The sequence below is a fragment of the Egretta garzetta genome, unplaced genomic scaffold (assembly GCF_000687185.1).
Source record: "Egretta garzetta isolate BGI_Z169 unplaced genomic scaffold, ASM68718v1 scaffold383, whole genome shotgun sequence".
Lineage (NCBI taxonomy): Eukaryota > Metazoa > Chordata > Aves > Pelecaniformes > Ardeidae > Egretta > Egretta garzetta.
The window spans coordinates 528,176-555,680 of NW_009259100.1; the positions used below are offsets into that span (position 1 = coordinate 528,176).

At 37.9% G+C, this 27,505-nt stretch overlaps 1 protein-coding gene across 1 annotated transcript in view; it reads left to right on the forward strand.

Moving 5' to 3' along the window:
• The window catches only part of CADM2 (cell adhesion molecule 2), a 178,970-nt gene that overhangs the window by 28,932 nt on the left and 122,533 nt on the right, over positions 1 to 27,505 (forward strand). The window contains exon 3 of the mRNA XM_035890745.1: positions 25,231 to 25,383. Coding sequence (XP_035746638.1) covers positions 25,231 to 25,383 — 153 coding nt within the window. The remainder of the gene's footprint in view (positions 1 to 25,230; positions 25,384 to 27,505) is intronic.

Consider the following 27,505-nt stretch of genomic DNA (forward strand, 5'->3'; position numbering starts at 1 on the left):
GATTTTAGGGGACAGCAGTTCATTCAGCATTCTGCAATTCTGGTGTTTTCTTTAATCGCATCTGAGGCCGCCCCTCATTCCTGCATTTGTTTAATAGATGCTTGTAATAGCCCATCCCGGAGCATGATGCAGATTGCTGTGACCATATTCTGTATGACCGGAGGCAGCTACATGTTTCATCTGAGAGAATGACTACGTATTGATTGTCAATCCCACCTTATTCTCATGGATTATGCCATTAGTCTGGTGGTGTCTTACTTTAAGAGCCTTAGGCACACAGAAAAGGTTTAGTATATTGAATAATTTTCTTTGATGATCTTAGGCAATCTGTGGCATAAGCTGAGGCTACACAAAGGCAAAAACGTATGCCATTATCAGACACACTGAAGACTTAGCCCACACAAGTTTAACATTTTGATATTCAGATGAAAGATGATTAATTTATTTCCTCACTGAAGGTTACCTCCTTTCTGATTCAAGATGGTTCTTTTTCGGACATAGTTTCCTAGTATTTTATTCAGTTTAATTTTGAAAGTTAACCCACAAAGCATCATCTGCCATTTTTGTATGGAGACTACTCTGTTGTCAAACTCACTTTGCTTTTAGGAAAGCTTCTATTCTTACTTAGGCTAAAGATGTAGTTTTTTCCAAGAAAATAGTCTTCATTTTAGCTATGGTCCTCATTTTAGCTAAAACAAAGGACTGGTGTATAGATACAGATATAGTTACAGTGAGAGAGAGATTATCAGCTGGTCATTTAATACAATCTCAGTGTCATCAACCAAAAAACCATCCATTATCACAGATAACGCCTTCTATGTTGTGGACTGAGGAGAACAGACCAAAGGATCAGTTGAAAATGCATCACTTCACCAGAGGGGCTGTTGAGCCCCTTACTTCTTATCCAACTGCAGATACGGGCAAATATTTTAAGGGAATGAATATGAATCAACTGTTTATTTTTACCCTAATAGAGGAAGTCTAATTTCTTTCTGATTAAATTATGTCTGATTGAATCAATGAGAACAATCTGATATGATTGGTGCAGAACATTTCAAAGACAGTGTGTTATGATGCAAGATTTTATTTTCATATTCTCAATATGTCCCAGTAAATTGAAGGTCTCATTTGTTAATAAGAGTTTTATAAATATGAAAAAAGATGCCGGAGGTTATTTATGTCTTTGTTACAGAGAATGCTTTTTGTCTTGTTTTTAATGTACTAAAACTTCTTGAAGAAACAAAAAGAACAATTTGACAGAACATGCTGTTTTCATGACATAATATAATTGCATAACAGTCACAGAACAGGAAGAACTAATTAGATTACTAGAATAAGTATCATCAGAAATAGAAAACTTGTCAATTCTCATAATGTTTTGAGAGTAACTTAAAAAACACCGGAAAAAAAAAGTTAAATAAAAGAGAGAACTGGGATTTTGCCTCCCACGGCCATTTTGAACTTGGGTGGAACTACAGATTCATAGCACTAATAAAATGATTATAATTAGAAAAACAGAAAATAGTTCAGAACCTGTAGTCAAAAAATAAAAACAAATGGTTCTGTAAACTGATTAATAAACCATTTTTTTTCCTTATTTACTAGATTAAATGTGGATTGTAGCATTGTACCTCTGAGATGGTGTTATTAAAAATAACCAGAACAACCCCCCTGGCAGTTTATATATAAATATGAAATCACAGCCAGACATAACTGAATTACTTGCCATTCAAACTTCTTTTCATGTCTGCATGAGGTCAGTTCCATGTACACAAATTTTGTATATGTACAAAATGGACAGCTTAGAACAGAAATATATTTGGAGGGGGAAGGAAGGGCAGGAGAAAAACAGGAGGGAGAAAAATGGGAGCGAGAAAAGGTTCATTAAAATACCTGCCATGCAATGATTTACTCCCAGATGCCAAATAGGTAGTTGTCAGCTTTTGCAAATTTTGAAAACAAAGTAGTTTTGGGAAACAAGTTTTTTAATGTTATCTAACGCTCCTTAAAGAGGAAATTCAGCATTAGCACAGGCCCACCAGTTACATGCTCTTGCATGGAGCAGGAGACCAGCCATCTCCCCTAACTGTGTCATCACTACATCCGCATCTCGTGCAGGCAGTGTGGCTCTGAATCCATCGCTCCGTAACATTCCTGTGTCATGTGGGGAGAGGTTTGATTAACATCTGAAACCACAGACTTTAAATGCCAGCTGGTTGGTTGGTTGGTTGAGAGTACTTTCATTAATTTGTATTTCCAATATAAGTATTGAAATAAAGGGAAAAAGAGCATGTGAAAGTATGAGGAGAAAGAGACAGGGGAGCTTAACTATGACAGATTATGCGTTCCTCAGATGTGTTTAATATTTAATGCAAGTGTCTCAGAAAGCACACGGAGTAATTTGCTATTTAGTTCCCTTCATGTTATCTTATCTCTTAATGTGCCTGTCACTCCTAGTGTGTTCAAATAGCAGTTTACAATTTATTTAAGAGAGTGTGTAAGCCATGGCCATCATTGTGTTGGGTACAAGCATACAAAAGGGTTTACAAGCCTTGTAATGATTAGTAAAAAGAAAAGGCTAATGAAATAATATAATTCGAATCTGGAAGCACAATTGGGTAATTACCTTGTTACTACAGGGGCAAAAAAAAGGGGGGGACGGGGACTGAACCCAGATTAGGGCTGATTCCTTGCTCCTCTAAATTCAGACATCCTCCTTAGAATGCACGATAGCTTCACTCCTACTGTGTACTTCAGCACACTGTAACAATACAGAGACATGAAAGAAGATAAAGGGAAAACAAAAGAAATAAAAGAAGTAGAATATAATAAAGAGACAGCATAAAAACCAGACTAGTAAAACTCTGTAAAACAAAGTGCATTTATGAAGTACAGTGACATAAGAAAGGAAAAGAGAATGAAAAGATAAGACAGGAAAATAGTTTGTGGAAAAGAATCTTGAAACAACAGAAATAATCATAAAATTTTTAGGGCTTGATTTATCAAATCTGAAATGGTGTGCAAGCCACAAAGAGCGAAGTAAAAGCAGTAGAAGCATTATTCAAGGAGAAAGTAGCTCAAAAGCTTTTGAGCAGCATAAATTGGATTGAAATAGAACAGGACTATGCTAAGATTATTGAGGAAGGATTTTATGTCACTAACTTCCTATTCAGTGAAAGTAATATAGTCTGGTATACCTCTGAGATGCGTTTTGAAGAAATTTTTTTTTGCAAAATCAGTGCTACCAATACTTGGTGTGGACTATGGAAGTCATGATATTAACTTCAAGAAAACAAGTTGTTTTGAGTAAGCCTACAAATACTTGAGGGATTTTTATATATTTATATACCCATCTGAGAGGTTGCATGTCTACCATGCCTTACAGTTTGGGACATAACGTCATGTTTACTATCAGCTTTTTCTCCTAAGCATGCACTTTCTGCCTCAGTGGCCCTACAAATTTGCATCACACAGGTCTCCATCTTAAATACAAACTAGGCAGATCTTGCAAATTCTTTTTGTCCATCAGTTAATCTAATTACAGCTCATTAGTACGGTGCCCTTATCCTAACCTCAGCAAAAATGTTGCGGTCTTATCAGTATTTTTTCAATTCCTTTTGGCTCAAGAAAGGAGAACACAGCCTTGGCAGTTAAATGAAGAGCTACAAAGGCTCCTGTAACTATCATTTTGGAGTAAACGGCTACATGGCCCATCCCTGCTTCTCTGTGAGCTAGGCTACCTTAGGGTAAGGAAGGGAAAATCATGCACAAAGCTACCTGCCATGGTGCTGATATGACCGGGGATCCCCTACGAGTCCTTGAGAATATAAGTTTGCTGCTGAAATACCACATTCTCCTGTTTGGAGCGGGAGGTGAGCGAAGGCATCCCGCCGAGTCAGACGGACGTTCTTGGACCAAAGGCTACCACAGGCAGGAATTGCCTCGTAATTGATTGCAGCGGGGCTTCCTGCCGATTAAGTTGCTTCTCAGTGTGATTAGTAGTGACAGATGTGGTCTTGACTGAAAAAGTGTTTCACTGTAAATCTCTGGTGTCAGTTTGAGAGGGTTCTCACTGATCCTACTCTTCCACTGGATCTGATAGTGCAGAGTAAAAAGACACCTGTGAAAACAGCACTAATTCCAGAATTGTTACAGTAGGTAACTTGCCTGTGCCTGGCAGAAGTTTTGTAAAACACAACCATGCCTGAGCTATGGTGGAGCAGTAATCAGCTCTGTCTGCTGGTCAATATGAGCTCCGTCTGCTATTTCGCAGAACGGTTTTCTTGCCCCTTTGAAAAGTAATTAAGTTTATTGTGATGTATATTCTCTGTGCCAAACAATCTTTTATGGTGCATTGATTCTGGTAGTCTGATTAGCAAAAGCATCACCTTGCAATGAAAAATGAAAAATAATTTTTGGTTTATTTTTCCATTTACAGACTTAAGAGCCACTTTTTATTCTGTGCTGTAAAAACTTATTTGAAGAACTACAACTCCCAATATGATTTGCAGAGATAATGAGCATAGGAAAACTACTTAAATCTAGAATAAATATTGCAATAGATGAATGATACAGACTGATCAAATATTTAGGCAATCAATGGTCCTGTAAATCGTTACTGTTAATTCTGATGCACTCTCGCTAGTCCTGCTGGACAAATTATTATTATCCACTTTGTAATGGCATAGCACAGTATTGAAGGATAAAAGCTTTCCTTAACATGAAGGTTACACCTTATTAATTACAAGAATAAAACAATTCTCTGTTTTGTGGGGGTTTTTTTCAGCAGTTAATGTGCCAGTAAAATCAGGTTCAACTCAGGAGATAGGAAAAACTTGGAAATTTCCTGCAGTCAGTTTCAGCCTTGCTGTGTTAGGGAAACAAAAACCTAACGAGAAGTCTTGAAAAATATCTGTGTCTCAGTCAGTAAGCAGGGATACTGACTGAGACATGCAGCCAAGCAAAGTACTGTGCAGAAGTACCAGCATAGGTCCTCGGAGTGGTATAGCCCCATCACTGTGCTTACATTACTGCTGTTCAGCCCAGCTAATGCAGCTGGACCAGTTTCAGATATCTCTGCACTATGCCATTAGATGCATGCTAGGTCTGATATTCCTATTCTGGTACTACAGAGTCCACTGCAGAGTCACCTTTTTTGATGACTATACTGCTATTCCTTATTATAACGTATGCTTTGTGTCGCTTTACTTTGAGGCTATTCAAAAGGTCACTAATTTGAGCTGTGACTACCAAGAAGTCCATTTGCACATAGAAGCACGTGTTCATTGTGTATTATATCCTGTTTCCACTTAACTTCTGGATACAGTGGAGCCTAGCTTTCTTTTCAGTTCAGCTTCATACAATGGTACTCGGCTACGTTCGATGACATTCCACATTTGCGGCGGGTGTCCTCCATGACTATCCAGAGGGGATCATCTGATGGTATGTGCTTTGGCCAAATAACAAAGTTTACAGTGATAAACTGCTTCTCAGGTGATGTGCTTTCTGAGTCACCACCCTCTCATCATGCTGGGGATTTCACATGCCAAGTATGCTCAAACTAAGAAGCAAGCTCTTCTCTGGGACTCTGCATATATGAGCTCTTGCTACTATGGCTATGAAGCAGAGGATGGCTGTTCCACACAGTACAGCTGGGTTGCTCACGTTTGACAACACCATGCAAGTCTGGGGCAGTTGCACTATATACCTATATTCAGGCACGGACCATTGAAAAATGGGATATGGCTGTCTAGATTTTCCCCAAGGAATTCCAGGCTGTGGAAACTACTCCCAACTTTTACTAGAAAACGTACAGATTTGTTAAACCTTGAAATATGCTATATTGTATTTTGTCTTCCATCTTTGTATTTCGACCTGTGAGATAATAAGAAGTAGAGCGCTCAGATTTTTATTCTTTTTTCTTAGAGTCTGGTATTGCTGATTTATTTGATTTAAAATGTAGGATGTTTTTAATGATATTGTAGTTTGAATTAGGAATGCCACTTATTTTCCTGAAAATAATGAGAAATTATGTCCCTTAGCTTTTTCCTCTGAATGCCTTCTATATTATTGAACTCAGTATCTCTGTGCTGCTAGTAACTGCCATCTGCATTTCTGAAATAGGAGTAGAAGGCAGAAGGTTTACCTGGTTTATCAAAGACTAAGAAGAGACTGGTATAAAATCTGAGATAAGCATCTACGATTCCTGCCTCCTGGGCATTTTGCTCATGTCTCCTTTCTCAAAGTCTTAGGCTAAGACTATTCCCTTCCCAGTACCAATGTGCGTTTCAGGGTGTTGCATGTGGCTGTGTGAGGATAATTTCCATTTTAACTATCCTAAAGATGTAAGGATGTTACTTTAGCAAAGCACTTAAAATTTGGAGGTGGAAACTTCACTGATCCAATGTCATTTCAGAATCTGTTTAGGACAAGGAATGTGTTAGAGCAGGAATTACGTCTGAGCAGTTCTGACTTCATTGTTATTTCGGTCAAGATCACATTCTTTCATAGTCAGAATAAAGCTACTTTGACAGGAGGCTGACATCGGGGTGTTAAGAACATAGTGCTTTCAGGCTGTCTTGTAATATTTTTAGGCTGCCCTTGAAACCATAAATTTGTCTAAATGCCTCCATTTAATTGTTGCTGAGTTTTACTACGGAGTGTGGCATGGAGAGAGGAGTAATGACATGGTATTGTGGCTGTGTATTAAAATGACAGTAAATGTATCATGTTACCACTTTAAATATATCATACTGAAATGATACTATGTTATCAGATGATTATTATTATACTGTTACCAATAGCAAGAAGTCCCTATTTTCTGAACAAAAAATACAGATTAAAAAAGGGCAGATTTTCATATGAAAATGTAAAGATTTCTATACAAAATTCCTAGGGATGTACTCAAAAGGTACTAATGTCTTTAAGAAGGCTAACAGCTATACTGCAGTAGGGAGAAGCAGTTCAGCTAATGCACACTTCAGCAAATTAAAAAACCCTCTACTCCACGTATTTCATTCACATATTTTATTCCTATCCTGCCCCAAAGAAGACAAGATGACTGAAACATTGGCAGATTCCTGCACCTGGAATAGCAATAAAATACTCTGTTATCACTGGAAACATGTGAGTGGAGTGCAGGGCAAGGGGATGGAGGAAGAGTTACCTGCTGCTAAGTTCACGGGCTAGACAGGTTTTCTATATTACTGAAGTAATATAACAGGATAGGGTGTGCATCTCTGAGCTTTGGGGGGATTCAGGTACTGAGACTTGATGCCAAACAGAAATACCTTCAAAAACTGGAATAACGTGCCTGTAGCACAGTGGTGCACACTGGCACATGTCTTATTATAAAATATATAACTGTGCTGTAGTGCAGTTGTAATATAGGAGAGAGAGGGAAGTTTTCTGATTATCCTTCCCATTATGAATTGGTGTGCCTACATTGGCCAGTGTTATTGCCAAAGCACAATCTTAAACAAAATGATTTGTTGAAACTTGAAAAATGTATTTATCATTAGTCAGAATCACTGAAATAAGGGAGAAGGGGTTGCACTGGTATGTAGCCAGTGAGGAGATCAGAATTGAAACTTCTGCCTCAAACGCCATGGTAGCAAACACGTGGAGACCTAGCGGTGGGACTTAAAAGCACAGTGAAATGCCCGTTCAGTTCAGCCGTCCCAGCCAAAGACTTTCTTCCTGTCCTCGTTGCTGCTGCCCCAGTGCCCAGCAACTGGGAGATGAATGGAGCTGTTAAAACTCAGCTAATTTGTATTTCTGTGTCAACACAGGAATGTTTTCCAGTCCACTCTAGAATGAGAACCGTATCTCCGCCTTTCTCAGGTACCTTGTCTTTCAGCAAGTGTTAGATGGAAGGAAAAGTCGCTGTTGCCGTGTGGGGCTGGAAATCATAGGCTCAGCGGGCTGGAGCGACTGCAGGCAAGGCCAAACAACAAACCAGCAGCCAAAGCAGAAGCAGATCGCCTGTTTCTGAGGAGCATATTCAGTGCTTTGCAGGGGAGCTGGCCAGCCTCGGTCAGAAACAGATATTGCTCCTCAGTATTGTTCCTCTCAATGTTAGCTTCTGTAAGAGAGGAAGAGTGCATCAGGAGTGAAATGCCCTTCTTATTATCCTGTGTATTTGCTTTTAGAAGAGAAGGTATGTCTTGGAAGTCTTAAAGATGTACCTTGCTTAACACAGGCCTGTGCAACCCTTCCAGTGAAAGGAATGAACTGCAAGGCAGCGTGGGTCTATGGGGTACCTTCTTTAATTGTATGATGTTCTTGAGTAATAAAGCAGAATAATTTGAGGTTTGCTGGCATTGCATACACACATGCGCGCGCGCACACACACATTTATTTAGGGGAAGATTTTGAAAATGCTATCATCTCCTCTGTTTTTAATAACACGGACTTCCCCATTGAATTATCCTGCAGAACTCTGAAAGACGCTTGTTTCATTTCAGAGTATTTTCTACCAGCTCTTTCCTACAGAATAATTGGGGTAATAACCAGATAAGTCACTTGCTTTCAGCACTGCTTCCCTATGTAAACTGTTCCTTGTTCTCTCGCTTTGTAGTTTTACCTGCCTTACAAGTTTTGTGTGCTAAAATTAACTGGTGCTGCTTCAGTGTTGCACTCTATAGAGACCTGTGTCATTTTCCATTTTTAGTAGTTAGGAGCTGATGTAGCAGGTTGCATTTAGGCTTTGTTTCTTGAGACAGCTGAAAGTAGAAATGTTTGATAATATTCCATTATTCACCATGATAGTACCTAAGGGGTTATGCAAAACTTAGTTTTGTTTTCAACTAAGTTGGACAATTGTCCAGGAGCTGACACTGTTCATAAATTACGAGGGCACTGCAATATCAGCAACTACGACTACTAATCATGAATTTAAAAAAGCAAGGATAACTTTAAAAAAGTTTTATCAAAAGTTTGTGGAAGATCACAAAGGTAATGCAGAAAAAGGCAATAACAAATAAGCCACCCCTAAAACCATCAATACATTTTTCAAACAGAGTGCAAACTGTATGCCTAGGACTGTGCCCATGTCTGTTCTGTCAATCACCAACCTCCTTTTATTAGTCTTAGATAGAAGATAAACAACAAGACTGACAGCTTTGTGTCCTTTGGCATTTTGGTGTCACCATCACAGAGTAAGAGGGTATTATGTCATCACTCAAACCTGTCAGGTTTAGTTTAGTCTGCTGTTTGTCTTAACGATTGTTTTCCTCATTTTTTCCTCTAAGTTGATACACATACCCATATAGATTGTATATTGTTGATGTTACCAGAATCCATTTTTCAGACTGAGAGAGGTCAACCATGGAAATGTCACCCTTTTTCCCTGTACACCAAAATAGAAATTAGAAAAATAACCATCCTCCTCACCCAATCAATTCTGGTCTATACAGAACTTTTCATATCTCATACACTCAAACATCAATTGCATTAATATTACAAGAACCGAGAACTATGAGATGTTTTAAAAAAAAGCTGTCTTTAGGTTAGTTCATTATGTACACCTTTCTTGTGAAATCTGTATAGTCTTTGGCACTGTGCGTTAATAACTAGTGCCCAGGACCTAACTTTAATTATATCATTTGTTATATGATGAAATAAAAGAGTCTTACCCAGTACTTGGCTTTTGAAAACAGTCAAGTAGGTGTGGTGGGAGGTTGAAGAGTCAATATTTGGCTTTGGTTAGTGACTTCTTAACACATGATCGTTTAATGAAAACTACAGGTTTTCCTCACTAAGGAAGCAATAGACTGGTTCCACAAAAAGGCATGTGTACCTATAGAAAGTGTCTGCCTCAAATTACATGTTCAGGATTTCTGAGAAATATCTGGAGAGAGCAAGACAAATTAAGGTCCGATCTTCCTCACACTGAAACAAAGACACAAATGGAAGAACAGAGAAGAGGCTGCTTGGTCTAGCTCGTAGTCGGTAGTTACAGGAGTCACTGCTAGTGGGATGGGTAAGGAAGGGATGAATTTTTTAACTCCCACGGTCTCTAATACAAACCAATACTAAGAACTTTGATCTACCAACCTTCTCAGGGAATGTCCTAACCATCTGGCCACTGTACGTTCTTAAAGGGCTTTGCTCATGCCTTCAGTTACTGAATCTATTCCTTTGCAAATATTCACAGTAGGAAGCAGAAAAAAGATGAGCTAGTGGGTAGGAAACATGGGAAAATAATGTTCAAGTCTTTGCTTCAATTAATAAGTATTTATATTTATATATGTATAGTGTTTACTCATACAAAATAGGACAGTTTCAAAGGAGACTTTTAATGGCAAATGCCCAAAAGTCAAGTGCCGGTGGCATGCAGATGGTCAACTGAGTTGGAAATTCTGGGATCTGCCCCTTCTGAGCAGGGGTCTCTAACAGAATTCTGGGGGTGACATTGAATAGGCAGGTTTTGGAGATTCACAGTTTGCCTACACCTCTTGTGCAAGAGAATATCTAGCAAGGAACTCTGAGGATGTCTGGTGGATGTGCTCGTGGGTAAAATAAGTCGAGGAGCACTTTGTGAATTGTCCTGATGCAGACACAGGATCTACGCCCCCACTCCCATGCAGTTAAATGACCCAGGAGAAATCAAGAAGTTGCCCTCAGGTATTTGGACATCCTGAGAGACTTGAGCCCAGCAACTCGCCTAGGTACCTGTCATTGCATAATTGAAGAATTTCAGTGGTTGCCAAAGGTTTTCCTTAGGCGCAGGCGTATATGTTTCTGAAGTTTGCTATAGTTTTATGTGGTAAGTTCACCCACAACTAGAGCTAGGTACTGGTCCTTAATAAATTGACAGAAATATCAGAGACCAAATAATGGTGCAGAGCACCAGTGAGCTTCTTGGATATTGTTGTACTGGCTTTTTGACATGTCTGTCTCAGCTGCCAAATTTATTCCAGTAGAGATCACCTTACAAGATGACACTTGATTTACATTATCTGATTCGTTCTATAACGGGGGAGATCGGAGTAGAGTCTTTGATTTCATTTTCACAGGGAACAATATATCTTTAATTTTAAAATGGATGATCAGTGACTACATTCATAGAATAATTCAAGACGTCACTTTGGCTAGAGCAATTCACATTGCAGAGTGGTGTAATCATCATTCCCATCCTACTTTGTCTGTCGCAGTCAGTAATGTTTCGTCTAGGCTCATCTGTAGCTGTCTGTCTTGGATCTAGATAGGCACACTGGGGCCAGATCCTCAAGTGGTTCCACAGTCTTTTCTCCCCTTTCCCCTTTTTCTGAATTTAAGCAGTCTCCAAGGAACTTTATCCTCTAAAGTACTATTGAGGGAGACAAAGGCGCTTTTTTGCCTGTTTTTGGCTTTAATCCACTTAATGTTTTATGTCTGTTGGTAGAATAAGGAAGGCAGATTTGCATATGAGGATTCCATTTTGTCTTCATCCCCTGGAGATCAACCTGGTTGCAGACTCTGCTAATTATTGGTGTAAAGCTCATGATCTAGATTTTATAGTAGGAGCTTCCCTATGGTCTCCTACAGGACTTTACAGTGCCTTTGAGGTAGTATTAATCCATATAGCTCTGATTACCCCTCTTTGCCTGGCTGCAAAGTGAAATCTGCCGGTATTCTTAAATTGATAGGATTGTAGTTTTCTGTGCTAGAACTGTTTGATCATTCTTTTTTTTTTTTTTTTTTTTTTTTTTTTTTTTGTTTTGGTGGCTGTGGTGGGGGATTATTTTATTTTGTTTTAATCTATCACTGTTTGGTGATACTTTCCAGATTCAACTGGAGAAAATTACATCTGCAAAGGAAGTTTCAAATTTAGGAAACACTAGTGAAAGTATCAGCTCTGAGCATTTTTCTGCAAAATTATTGTGGTTTTTTTTTAAATTCAGCTTTTTAATTGAGGGTTAATAAGTGCTGTATAATTTGATTTTTTTTTTTCCTGCTCTCAGAATGGACCTCTTGGAAATAAAGTAAAACGGTATGATTCTTGTCTATCAAGCATACAGGGTTCAAAAGCATATTCAGTAAGTCAGCATTTGCAGGTACGTCATGACTGCAGCTTAATAACTGGATTATAGAACTCATTTTTTTTGTCTACTAGGAATTTTTTTAAACAGATTTCTTTGACTCCAGCTGGATCCTGCTAACGCCATGGGATTGCTGCTCTGAGGAGGAAACATTTTAAATTTCTAGCTAGCAGTAACATCCTTTCTCAGTGAGGAAATTAACCCTAGGTAACAGAGGTTGGGCTTTTCAGTAACCCCAAAGATCTAAGTTGCTAGAGCTTCTAAAACTCTGTTGTTGTTATTATTTCTGACCATGGTGCTGTAATTCAGTGTTGATACAAAAGTTTTCTTAGAGGGCTCAAGCTTGTGGTATCCTACAAATAGCAAAAGCAGCTGAGAACAGTTCACAACCACCTAGAACATGATCCTGGAGCATACAAGAGCTCATCTGTATGTAGTCACCACAAATGTGTGGCAGGCTTCCTTCTCTCCAGCTCCTGCCTTTCTGTTCTAACTGGAAACATTTTCACTGATGCAATCAAAGGTTTTTAAATTCTTTGTTCTGGGAAAAGACATGTTCATGGGAAGGTCTACTCAGAATATCACTCATTGCCAGAGGAGATTATTCTGTCAACATTTTAACAATACCAGGTAGGACTTATCTCTATGGATGGTTGGTCCTCAAACAGTTGTCTTCAGCACAGTTCAGCAGAGCACTATTCAGGATATCAGTTGTTAATTATAAGAAAATGATTTAAAAGCCAAAAAGGAGAGGAATGCTTGAAGGTTTTTTTTTTTTGTTTTATTTTTCTGTAGTATTATGATACAGGTAAAAGCTGTATGAATCAGAGAATCATAGACTAGCTGAGGTTGGAAGGGACCTCTGGAGATCGTGTAGTCCAGCCACCCTGCTCAAGGTGGGTCAGCCAGAGCAGGTTGCCCCAGATCATGTCCAGTCAGGTTTTGAGTATCTCCAAGGATGGAGACTCTACAACCTCTCTGGGCAACTGTGCAGGTGTCTGACCACCCTCACAGTAAAATAGTTTTTTCTATGCTTAAGTTGATTTTTCTGCATTTCAATTCGTGCCCATTGCCTCTTGCCCTGTCAGTGTGCGCTACTGAGAAGTGTTTGGCTCCATCTTCTCTACTCCCCTTATCAGGTATTTATAAACATTGATGAGATTCCCCCTAAGCCTTCTTTTCTCCAGGGTGAACAGTCCCGGCACGCTCAGCCTCTCCTTTTATGATAGCAGTTCCAGTCCCATAGTCACCTTTGTGGCCCTTTGTTTTATTCACTCCAGTATGTCCCTGTCTGGGTGAGCCCAGGACTGGACATGGTACTTCAGGTGTGGCCTCACCAGTGCTGAGCAGAGGGGAAGGATCATATCCTTGGATGAAGAGTAAGGGGAATAAAGAATGAGGAAAGGATGGGATGAGTGAGGCAGGACAAATATTGTATGTATAGTATACTAAAGGCTGTTATAGGGGAAAGAAATTAAATATAAAATTTAATTTAGTAAGTTTGGGTTGAAGAATTTGGAAACACCCTGATTAAAGAAGGGCAAGAGGAGGATCTGAGGAAAGCAACAAATTTGGCAAACAGAGTTTTGCAAGCAAAATGGAAAAAAGAAGTAAAAAATGCTGCTTTTATTGAAAGTGGTAGTGTTAAAATATCATCGTGTACCAGAGGAAGTGGATTTGATATCTGCAGTCTTTCCAGAACTGTTGAGTCTAGCAAGAGTTGAGTAAGATGGGAAAGGAGATTCAGGGGTATAGACAACAGGTTTATTTTTCTAAATACTTTTTAAAGTATTTTAAAGTCTTAATTTTTGTGCCGGGAGAGGAGGAAAAATAGTTGAATGTTAGGGAAAAAGGAGTTAAGTGAATCAGCTCTGAGGTGACGAAGGGAGAGAGAAGGAGAAATCAAGGACACAGTATAATTAAAAATGGGATATTATAACTTAGATACCAAAAACATTCATGTATCCAGTGTTGCAGATTGTTACTGCAGCGCTCTTTATTACATCTGATGCTGTGAACATATTATCATCCAAATGTGCAATTAATGTCCTTTGACGGGCACTTTGCCGACAAGCCCAAGAAAGAGTACAGTAACATTCACTGCCCTGAAGGCCAAATACCTCCTTTGCTTGTGTCATGTCTGAGCCAGCTTGTGAAGCAGAATTGGAAGTCACTCCATTTTATACAATTCAGTAGTACACAGTAAATTCAGAAATTCTTCTTAGACTGTACCTCCAGTACTTAAGTGTTTTACAGTCTATTAAAAATAACCACAAAAAGCAGTCACCATTGGAACAACTCACTGCAATTTTTAAATATTCAATGCTTTCGTTCATATGACAATCACTATATACAAATCTATCTTTCAAAAGTAATAAACTGAAGACAGGTTACTTATGGCAGTTTTTTGGTGAGTCTTCAGACTATGCCAGTCAAGTGCAGTGTGAGAACCAATATTATTAATCATCATCTGTTGCAACTGTGAAGGGTAAGTAACATTCTCTAGCTATGTAGCTGTAAATGGTAGTTACTCTATGTATTTGCTTTTCAAATTAATGTCTTCAGTTCTTTACCAACTGCTACAATTCGAACCGCAGAAAGAGTCAACCAGAAGAATATTTTTCCCCCACTCTTAAAAAAGAAAATGCTTCCAATAAATGTTTAAATTAAAAAGATAGGATGCATTCAGCTGGTTTTTTGTCTAGAAATTTATGTCAAGAATGGACAAGTTTCTTCTGGTATATTCAAATATATATGGTGTATGTGAATGGCCCCAAAAATGTCAGATCTTGGGGATAGATACTACCAATGGTAGTATGATTCTGTGCATCTGTTACTGTCAGTATCTACTGTTTTTTTTAAAATAATGCATTTATTCATCATAGAGTTTTTATCCAGTGTAGCTATCTGTACTTAGTATGCTGTTGCATGTCGAATTGTTTTATTTTTCCAAATGGTATTCTGTAGTACTTGGTGAATATCTCTGGCCACCACTTTGGACTCCAAATATTGATTGCTGCACTTGTGAGGTCACCACATTCTTGGAATATAGCTGCACAAGAAGTATATTTGCACAAACTAGGTGTAGCCTAGAAAAGCTAAGGCAGCCTCTTCTGAGGGACTCAAATCCAAAGCCTCCATGAGGGAGAAAATTGCTTAGGAAAAGCTAAAGTTTAATAATCTTTGTGAATAACCACCAAAGGGATTTTTTGTTGGTGTTTCAGGATTGGTAACATTCTCAAATTTTGTGATATGCAAATTCTTTACCCCAAAAATATCTAGAATCACAAAATCACAGCATGTTTCACAATGGAAAGGACCTCTGGAGGTTACCTAGTCCAACTCTCTTCTCCAACTATGTCCAGTTAGAGCAGGTTCCTCAGAAAATTAGAGGTCTAGGAAGTTCTGCTGCCAAATTTTTCTTTTTAATTTGGATTAACTGCATGATCTGCTGCTTCTTCATTCTCAACAATCCCAAGGCTGTCAGCCTCTCCTTGTATGAGAGGTGCTCCAACCCCTTAATTATCTGTTTCCATCACCATTTCTCATTAACAGTTTCCTTCATAGCACACCTGCATCTGGAAAATTAAGATAAATCCCACAAAAGAGGAAGCATCTGTGTGCTTGTGGTCCAGAGGCAGATTGTCTGCTGCTAGGCTTTATGAGAGACATCATAAAACTTTAAAGGGCTCTATCATAAAAGATGTCAAAACCACCAAAGAGCTTTCTGAGAATCCTCTCTGGAATTGCACTAGACTCATCTCAGATCTCTTGTGATACTTTGTTCCATATTTCAATTCCCTCAATAGTGAGATCTGCAAGTCATCACTAACACCACTAATATCTTCAGTATTGACATATACATTAGTATTTGACTCTACATTGGTACTGGAATCAATTGCTAGATTGACTGCAGATACGCTCATCAATCGTTGGTGATTTCTTTGCTGTTTTTTTCAGGTTCTGTAATATTTTCAAGGCAATGACCTGTTCTTAATTGGCCTCTGGAGGAAGCTATCTTGCTCCAATGACTGCAGCAGGAGTTTAGGGAGTCTGACTTCTTAATGTAGTTAGAATGAATGAGTATTTCTATGGCACGTCTAGCCAATGTAGCCATCTGCTACAGGAAGAGTGATGCTAATTTATGTATCTACATGAATGATCAAGAAGTGCAGAAAGAACAGGGGCATCTTATAGCTGCTCTCACTTAGAGAGATATCTCTCTTAGATCATTAATAAATGAGAAAGTCTCTCCAAATTCTGCTGAGAGAATATGTTTTAACAGGACTGCACTCTTTAGAAATTAGAAGACTGACTTTCCAAGAAATATGAAGCAATACCATAAATATGGCTCTACCATGAGTATTACTCATTCATGCCACTGAAAACATTTTTAGTATGATGGGATCATTAAATTCAGCTAGTGAATGAGCAGAACTGTAATGTCACCATCTACAAGGTTAGAGAAATGCAGGTATACTTCAGTTCTGCATCTTCCTTAAGATGTGGTCAGCTGCAGACACATAGGAAAAACATATTGCACATGGGCAGGTTTGAGGAGAAACTGGATTTCCAGTGGTGCTAAGAGTGTAAAATCTGGCCAAGTTGTTCTATGTTCCCTACCCTTTAGGATTCCTTGCATCCAAAGCTGACTAAAGCCAGTGCATGAGGGTCACCAGCAGTGACTGTAAAGGGCAGTCTCTTGAAGAGGAAAAAGTGAGTATACTGTAACTGATGTTCTTTAAAATACATAAACTGTCTTGGTAGAGCTCTATGCTGTTTGGCTAGACGGTTTTTAACACCTAAACAAGCTTAACTCTGCCTGGGTCAGCAATCATTTAAGTACTGCTAAAACAATGATTAGTATCAACATCAGTAGTGTGAGGAAAAATTGCCTGGTCTGTTCTTCACAGAAGAACAAACTTGAAAATCTGTGGACCTTTGTTTTAGTTTGCAAGAGGTTTAGTATTTATTTATAGTAGTATCCCTTCTACTTCAATAATGTCATTAGCTAATATTTCTCACTTACATTGAACTCTCATTTAGTCTGAAACATACTGTTTGTGTTTTCAATATTTCCCTCAAAATTATAGAAAAAAATATTTTTTCTAACTTCGATTATTATTTTCTTAGGTAGGTGTGGGCTGTTACTACAGCTCTCCATTGTATTATTTTCATTTTGCTATTATTACTTATGCAGCAGTATTCCATCAGTAGACCTTCAGAAATTACCTTCCCAACTGAGAGCTTGTTTCTATCTGTAATTTACAATATATGACACAGTATGATATATGCAGGTTTGGAATATTGTAACATTATTTTTCCCTTTTACCATAATTGCCAGGATCAGTACAACTCAGAATAGGATTCATCTTTTTAGAGTGGTGCTGCATTTGAACATATAGTTAAATAATTTCCTCTGTAATCCTCAGGGCTTCTTTCCTGCATTGCTGCTTTCAAAATATCAGTTTCCAACTTGGTATATAAGATTATAATTTCTACCGATTACTTTTATCTGTTGAATCTCATTTATTTTAATTCTGTCCATCTCTAACCTTGCCAGATCATTTTGCAATTTTAATTTTTGCAGCTGCATATTTGAGAAGTATGATTTTTAAAGATTTTCTAGGCTACTGTGCTGTGGCACACGTCCAGTTACATTACTATAATAGCAAATCTTGTAATTCCCCACTGCAGAAGGAACCAGATGAGCAGACCTTGTAAGACAACATTTCATCCTGACTAATGTGATTTTTGTTTTATTTTTATAGAGGTAGAGTTAAATATTATTCCAACATTATAAAACAACAAAGCATCTTCATTGTTCAAAACTTGTATGTTTTAGAAGGATTTGAAACTTGGATTTCTTATGTGAAAGTGAGGCAGGCCTCAGAGTTTCTGAGACAATAAATGTTGTCCTTATGATTCTCAAAAGACAAGCAGAACATAACTGCAGTTTCTCTTTAATACCTGAATAGGCAACATAAACCCCCTAGAAAGCAAGTTGTTATTTTTTTGCATATTGCCATGTTTCTTGAATGCTCTGAAAGAGAGAAACTGAAGAGAATACAGAAAATTATTGTGAGATAAAATATAGCTCAGTGCAGAAAATCTGGCATGCAGGAAGGTTTTACGTATTTATTCCATTCATGGAGGGCATATAATCATCCCGGCCTTCTTTTTTCAGTTGGCAACAGCTAGAGAAATCTCACTTAGCAGATGTGTTCAAGATCGTAAGTCACTGTAAGTCACCTTAAACTGTTTTCATTTTATCCAGATTGCAGGAAACAGAGAATTGTTGTTTGACTGAAAAAATCACCTTGCTCTTTGGATTTTCCTCATGAGCATCTAAAGCTGTTCTTTAAATACAGCCCACCCTGATAAATAATAGATAACGTTGCATGGACAGGTTCTGGGTCCCCAGTTCTTTGGCCTTTTCAAGGCAGTAAGCAAGCAGAGAGAAGATGCCTCCGCTACTGAGACTGTCAGCACCTCTTCTAATGAAGGGAGTTTGCTGTACTCCTTGACATATGCATTATCCAACGTGCAAAAAACCTCTGAAAAATATAAAAAGGAGAAAGCAGCTTGCTGTTGAACATTGGTCTCGAAATCTAATCAAATATTTCAGCAGTATTTCTCAGCTGAAAACAATCTAGTCTTTTTTTATTAGGTTGCAAGCCAGAGCATAAAGTAGATGACCAGATGATTAGAGGTAGAAGTATATTCCTATTGACCCCATTATTTCTTCCTTTTGATTACCAAGTACTTTAGAAGGGTTCAAAGAGAAATAGAAATGCACTGGAATGAAAGTAAAACTAATCTCCAAGGATTGTTATGCTGTTCTTCCATTTCAAAAATGTTCTATGAAACTCAGTGATGCCCTGAATTCAGTAAGTACATGAATGGGTTGGAAAATTCAGTGAATTTGAAGCATCCACAGCATCCGAGTGACACAAAAGTGGGAAAGACGCTGTTTGGAATGTCTTTCTGAACTCATCTGTGTCACTAAATGGAGAAAAAAATCATCAGGTGTCTGCAAATTGGCCAGAATACTTTTCCACAACCAATTAGCCAACGATCTGTCCACAGTATTGTGACCTTCGGTGTTTGTTATTTCCACTAATTTTACTTAGAAATTATGTCACCTTTAAAAGACTCCAACAACACATACATCAGACAGTCTAATAGGTTGTATAGAAACTTCTAGTGTATTACCAAATGCTTTTCTCTTTATATTAGCATTAGCTGTGAAAGTAGACTCAATTTCAATGTTTCTCTTCCAGTACTGAAATCTGCCATGACTCTAGACTAATTAAGACGTAATCTATCTTTCTGACCTTTGCACTCTGTTGGAATCATGACCAGCTAGTAAATAGGAGCAAAAGTGATAGTTTCACAGAAGCAATGCTATGGAGTTCATTTCCCGTGAGAGGTAAAAATGGCCTCACCGCACGCAGAAATAGAAATAGAAAGCTTGAGATTTCTAAATATCCACAGTGCCACCCTAGCCTTGTATCCTTCCTTGCATGAAAGTAATCAAATTACATCACTGGAAATGAAAGAGGAAGAAAAAGGATTTTCTTTCTGCATACCAATAATTGAGAAGTTTTAAAATATTAGCAGTTCAGATACCATGCAAGCACCTACTAGATATGTAAGGTATCACTAGAATAACTGTGTATCACTTGGAAATGGGCAAACTCTTAGTACAGCAACAGACTAACGTGTACATGATTTTTTTAAAGGAAGTGGAAATGTTTGGAAAAGGAGTATGAAGGCTGAAAAAACTAGACAAAGGATAATAATAACAGTTTGATTTTTTCCATTTACTCCCCTTCCGTCTCTTTTTTTCTTTCCCCTGTGGTGGTGGTGACAGATATTGATGCACAACTATTGGTGAGTGCTATAGAACATCCCTATAGGCATCTTGGTATACTGAATTCATTAGGAACAAAGCAATAGGCCATCTAAAGTATATCTAAGTATATCCAGCACCAAAATATAAATCCCTTGAAATCTATTTCAGATTTGATGATGGTACCGCATTCAGGAAGTTGGAATCTGAAAATCAGAGGGATTTTTTCAGTTTCATAAGTATTAAATTTCTGGGAGTTTAGCATGACCTGTAGAGTATCAGAAATCTTTCTGGTTCCAACTAATGGTTACATTATTCCCATGACAGAGGGAACAACTCTAACATTAGGAAGAAGATTTTGTTGAGTGAATCCCAGGGTAGCAGCATATGTCAAGTTAGTATTGTCAAAACATCTGCCAATTACTCTGGAGGATTTTGGGGGGGTTGTTGTTTGTTTTTTAATCCATTCTTCAAATATACAACACCAAATACTAGTAAGATGTCATCATTTTAGAGAAATAAGATTAGAGATGCTGCTGTCTGGCTACTGTGTCTAACAGGTCCAACTGCCTTTTCTGCCCAGTATGAAATGTGGACTTTTTTTCCACAACAGTGTGAATTTCCAAGTTTCTTTTCTCTCTTCGGTATAATTCCTATTGCAAAATTTCACTACATGGCTACATAGTATGATTATATTACTTTGTGCAAAAAGTAAAGTGCAGCTTTTTGTGATTGTGAACAAGGAGACCAGTTTATTGCAATGGTCGTCAATCGCAAAAATTGCTAATTAATGCAGCTGAAATACATGACTATCTTTTATTCACAATAATCTAAACTATGCAAATTTTCAAGGTTGCTTCTTTCTGTGTCAGAAAACATTCTGAAAGGAAATCTTTTCCCTGGAAAACGAGAATGACAGGTAGAATAAATGAAGTATGTCTGCTTAGGAACAAGTATTTTATGCATAATTATTTCATACCCTGCAAATTAACTGCATCGTGTGTGCCTGGGAATTACAGAAAACTGACATAATGTACTTAGGGCATATTGGAATTTACTATGCAATTATATTTTTTGTTGCCTTTTATATTTTTATAAGTGTTTGTGACATAAAAATCCAGGAAGGAGACATCAGCGGTGGTATTCTTTGTTACTGTTTCGGCACAGGTGCATTTCCCAGAAGTCAAATACATATTCTGCTTATTTAACCTTTTTTGTAGCATCTCTGTATCATGCAAAAATGTAGGTATGCAAACAATTGATAAGGTAATAATTCAAGAATGTAGGTGAAAATCCCCAGGAAAATGCCAAAAAGGTCTGTTTGGCTTCTAACAAAGTGAAATGGAAAAAAAAGGAAGAGCTTCCAGAAGAGGCTCTGAAAGAGCAGGCAGAGGTGGGAGCCAGGCTAGGAAGCTGTGCAAGTCAAGTGAGGACGGAGCTTGTGGAGTCTTTCAGGACAAGGCTTTCTTTTCTGTGCTCACATGGGCTGTCTAGCCACTACCAAAATATGACTAATAAATGGTATTCAGAAACTACCTGTGGAATACAAATGGAGCTGTTAGTGTAACCTTCTCAAAAAGTGGAGGAATAAATACTGTCAGCTGAGTACAAGCCAGCAGCTGTATTTTAGTATGAGACACTTTAAAGGGAAGCCTGGTGTTCCCTGTTAACTTCCATGGGAAGCTAGAATTACTTTACTCCTATTTGTATTGAACAATGCATGGACATTGGACATTTCAGTATATAGGAAATCTGTTTATTAGTGTGTCCCAAACTACAAATTCATGCAAAATGTCCCCATACATGTTCTTTTTTTGTTTTCATCTGTTAATTAAATAAGAGAGAACATTTTGTAGAGCCTCAAGTTGGCTTGAACCTTGTGGTAAAATTGTTCTGTTTGGGGCAATCAAAAAGTTTACAGAAAGCTTTTGAAGCTCATGTCCTTTAAATAGAGAATAATAAACTCGATGAGATCCCTCTTTAAACAAGTAGAACTTTGCTGAAAGGGATAAAACAGAGTACTGCAAATAAATCTCCTTCCCATCCACTAGCTCCTTGAGGAGCTTGTTTTCTCCTTCAAGCTTTTACTTGCCAGTTGATCCCCTTCAGTAGCTGCCTTCTGTTCAGGCTCCATGGATTCCTTTGCTCCATCAGCTAGGCTTGGCAAGGGTTTGCTCCCTGCCACGCGCAAGACCCTTGCTCTGCTCAGTCACCATGCCTGGAGATTGCCAGCTGGCTGGAAGTGCTCCTGGCTTCTCCAAAGCCACCGACTTCTCATTTGCTGTCTGAGGGAGCAGTATCCCTCTCCCAGAGGGTTGCTCCTGACCAGGGTGCCAGAGCCAGGACTAGACAGTTAGGCAGCCAATTTTTCCCTGATTCAACTTCACCCTTTTAGCAAAATATACCTCACACAGAAAATGGAAACCAGCCGGCTCTGCCATCCATGACAGCTATAGATTTCATAGGAGCAATTGGTGTCTTTATAAACAGATATGGGTAAGGATATAGACATAGATGTAGGAATCAGGTTTGAAAATAACATTCTAAAAAGACTCCACCTAAGTGCTAGCCTTGTCTAAGCAACAGCGGTAGAGTTTTCTCATTGGTTTGCTTTCAAATCTGTGTAGGCAGGAAAGCTTACAGATGTTTAGGTTTGAAACTGATGGCAAAGATAATTAATTGCATTTAGACTTAGCACTTACAAAAATGCTTCTGACAAACAGCCTTCCCGCAAAGGGGTATTATGTTGGTGCTATTTGCAGCATTTTTTGCAAAGGCTCTGTGGTGGTATTTCCATTACAAAACTCTTTCTTTCTGTCCTTTCAATAAAAATTCACTCCAGGCTGAAACATGGAATGTGGTTCAGCTCTTGATCAGTGGTTGTTTTAACCACTTTTCTAGAAAATTGACTGAGCTGAGGTTTTTATGTTGTACAAAGGTTAAAAAAGGTGTGGAGGGGAGGAAATGAGGGAGGGGAGCAGCACCGGGATGATCAAAATGGTATGCTATTGGAATCATCTGTAGACCACTTGTGCTCTAGTGGAATTCATTACAGTTCTTTTTAGTGCGTGAAATTCTGCACATTGGCCCATCTGTAGGAAAATATTTCAACATCTACATAAATCTTTATGAGGAGGCTGTAGCAAGTGAAAATTATAAGAAAATAAAATACGGTGGGAGATGATATACTGCGTTGATTTTTACATAATTTCTGATTTAGGGGAGGTAAAAATCACTGCTTTGAAATTATGGGGTGCTGAGGGGTTTTGTTGTTATTTATTTATTTATTTCCTATGCTGTTCTCCGAATTATATATATGGGTGTGGTGGTAATTAAACCGTGTGGAAGCACTGAGTCATTTGGAAAACATTTTTTACTGAAAGGTCAGTAATGTGAAATAAAGTACCATTCTTATGTCTGCTCAGTTTGCATCTGACTAGAATTGAAATGCTGAGGAATGAATTCTGAGTCTCCACCTACTTCCTCAAAGATAGCAGCAACTTCACTGTTGTGAGGACTTTTGGCTAGTAAAATCATAGCCATCAGCTTTGCCTGCTATTCTGAGTTGGTAGAAGCTTGCTTTTGTGTACCTTTTGTTTTCCCGAGTTTGTTTTCCTTGGCTGTTATGTCAGCATATTGGTATGTACCTATATATATATAGCTTTTCATTTTGTGGCTTTTGTTTTGCTTGCTTGTTTGCTTTAATGTTGCACCTATTTTCCGTCATTATATGCATTTTGTTATATACTGCATAATTATTTATTTCTTGCTGTGGCTGGCCAGATGTCTCAGTTATGTTTGGAATGCGTCTGTTATACGCAACCTCAGTCACTTCGATGTGCCTTGGAGCAGTTCGTCGCATGCTTATGTGTTAGGTCTGCTTAAGCTGTCATCTTTCAGTCATCAGACCTTGCAGAGACTAAGTCAAGCTTTAGGTGGCCTACCCTGGAATAACCGATAAATTCAGCTTGAAATCGTTGTAAAGAAACCTGAATGGTAGCCTCAGAAGACAACAAATTCAAGTGGCATTTTTGCTGAATCTTCATTGTAGCTGCTTATTTTGGTGTAAATCTTCCTGTATTGACAGCACTTGGAGAGCCTTGCAATGGGGCAGAAACATCCAGATTTAGTAGCAAAGAACCACAGTAAAGCTCATTTTTATCACTGGAAGATATAAATGTTAGGAGAAACAAATATAAGAGCCTTTGGGGACTCTAGAAAGAGGCGAGTGAGAACAGCAATTGGGGACTTGAACATCTTGGTTCTTCTCACAAATCAAAGCATAGCTCTCCCAGTAATTGTAATAGTCCCATTTTACTTTTGACTGTCAGAGGCTTCCTAGAAAAATAGAATCACTGAGGATTCAAATACTGCCAGGTCAAAGATTTCAATCTAGAGGTATACAGCAAAACTTTATAATATAGGCTTTTCTGTTGTTCACTTAGGAGAATTATGGTGTTTTCTTACTTCTGATACTAGTATTTCTATGCTGTGGAAAGACTCAATTAATATATGTAGATTCCCAAAACAGCTTTACTCCAGAGAAATTGAATGTTTGGGAATGTTTCGACTGTTTTAAAATAGAAAATATGGGTTAATCTAAATATAGGCTTTAATATATGTAAAATTTTAAAGCATTAGCTGAAGTGACATTTTTAATTTAAGTAAATCTCCCTGCTGCTCTTTCTTCACTGGTTTCATGCAAAAAAAAATTTGCAAGGAAGGAGGATTTTCTGATAGACTATCAGATTTTTAGTCATAATCAAAGAAGTAAAATCACTATACTTAATTACCTAAAATCTTTGAATGTACTACGTATGCATGTAAGGTGGAACTTTCAATATATTCATAATAAGAAATACCCTTACAGCGTTCAAAAAATCTGATATTCCAGTTCAATATGAGTAGTAACGGACGTGAGAAAAATCTGTAGGCAAGCTACACAACACTAGAATTCTTAATTGACAGTGTAGTTTGTTACTAGATGAAACAGGGTTCACACACACTTGTAAATACATGAAAAAAAAATGCTTTTAGGAAGGAGTTATTTTAGGCAGTGAACAAAGTGGCAGAAATCAGAGTCAATGTCGTTTTTTTCAGAGGAAGATCAAAGGTAACTGAAGTCACTTCATTTCTGGGTTTATACACAAGTCCCTCAGTACACTATTCAGAAACTTGGTGAACTCTTGTGCTTTTTTCCATAGAGAAAAGAAACTACTATGCATAAAGGCAACTGCATCCATATCCCTGCATTCCAGGGTGTGATTTCACTTCATAGAGCCTCTTGTGTAACATACCTCGCTTTGTTAATGTGCTGATTCCTACCTTATAACATGATTTTTTGTTTTTCAGCTCTGAGGGACAACAGAATTGAGCTGGTCCGAGCTTCGTGGCATGAACTGAGTATCAGTGTCAGTGATGTGTCTCTGTCGGATGAAGGGCAGTACACCTGCTCTTTATTTACTATGCCTGTCAAAACTTCCAAGGCTTTTCTTACCGTTCTCGGTAAGTATAAATAGCAGAGCATAAAGAAGCAAGTGTTAAACTTCTCGGGCTTTGGCAAATTATGACAAGAATGAACTTTTCTAAAGCTTGGCAGAAGATACATGTAAATGTCTGATCTTGTTTCCCTGAAGTTTATTGTTTCATACGGCTATGCTGAAAAATAACATGCCTCTTACTATTTGCACTGTGGCAGGATAATGAATTAGGGAGCACACAAATACCGCGGCATGAGTGCTCCATAAAATGGACATAACCTCTACATCCCAAGCACCAGAAGTGCAAAGAAGGTGCATGTGTTCATCTCCTAACAGTGTATTGTATAGGGCAAAGGGGAGAAAATCAGAAAGCATGAAATCAAAACGGGCTTTAGAGCTTTATCGTTTTTCCTTAGCTGTGCATTTTCTTGGCTCGTTCTGCTTTCTTTTTTTTGTCTATAAAGTGCATATTTTCACTGGGTTTGCTGCTTCTTTTATGCTTTATCCTCTAAATGCTCTGCTGTTTTCCCCAAAGGTTATAGATACCCATAGAAAAGCAATAGATTTCGAGAGATGCCCAGGAAATAAAGTTTCTGCTCGAAGCTTTATATGAGTCTATGAATGTCAGTAGCCCAATCAGCTGAAATTGCTATAGTTCATTGAAACACACCTGCGTACCTAAGAGGTTATATGATTTTAGAGATTGATTTTTATTCTTTTCTCCTTTTTCTGTCCCTGAACTTAACTCTTTCTTTCTTTTTGTTTTATTTCTATATCTAGACAGGCAGACAGTAGAATTTAATAGGACTAATGTAAGATGTTCTCTGCGCCAGTAATATTCACATTAATGCAGCCAGGGAATTGGGTTTGTGCATAGGATATGAAATACGTCTCCCATTCAGTCCCTGTGAGACTATTTTACAAAAATCTTCACAGGTTTGCCATTAAGGACAGAAAATATCCACTCAAAGCAGAACATTCTGCAACAATTGCCTACGGTTAATCTTTTCTGCAGAGAGGCATCTCATGATCTAAACAATAGATGAGTAGACCATTTCAACCTTTTAAATGGCAGACAGACATAGGAAGGTGTTACAAAGACAAAAAAACATCTAGCCAATATTTAATAACCAAAGTGACTTGATCTTTCACGGTCCTTTTAGTTTTATCTTCGTTTTGGGGGAGGGCTTAATGAAATTTTCCCAACATCAGCTACTTACCTTCCAAGAAAGCAAGCTGCAAGGTTTAAGATGCCTGTCTTTTCGTTTTACATTTGTAATTTTCTATTTCAAACTAACATTTTAAACTCTTGGAACACTTTCTATCTGAAAATGGGGTATTTTCCATTGAAATATATTACATCTTTTAATCAGATAAACTATCCTTTTATGTACTAATAATCTCTTTATTGACTGCTCCGTTACGGATTAGAAGATTTAATTGTCAAGGTATTATAGTAGACACCATTTTCTGTCCCGAAAGAGAGGAGCAGATTTATTGCAGAAATGTACTATGCGGTAGGTACTGCTGCTTGGTTTTTATGTACCTAATCTGTCATTTTGGAAAAGAGATGTAAACAAACCAAATTGTGAAATACAGGGCACAGGATCAATTACTGTGACTGATCCCTTTATCTACCCACCAACATGAATGTGTCAAAGTGCTGCAGATGCAAGTTATAACAACAACATTTTCAAAGATTTTAAAATTACCGTCATCAGTAGCACTTGAAAATAAGTTATTCTTGTGTTTTCGGAAGGCAAATGGATTTCTACATGTAGGGATCAAATTTTCTCTAGTTCTCTTCATAATTTTTTTTTAAATCTTCCATGGTTCATTGAAAAACATCTATTTCCAAATTTAATATTATGTGTATAGTATCTCATGATCATACAGCCTCCTCCAAAGAACTTGGATTCAGCCGAAGAATTCTCCACAGCCAATGGAATTGTGATTATACCCATTGGGTTTTGCTTATGTATTCTCTGAAGATAAAGTAACTCCTGTATTTATTTTCATCCTCCTGTTTCCCTGGATTTTCTTTTATAATCCTCATAATTCATGCTTAAATATCTGTTCTGAACTTAGATCACTTCAGCTTTTTGTTGCCAGTTAAGTTTTATTTTCACAGCTGTACTTGTAATATA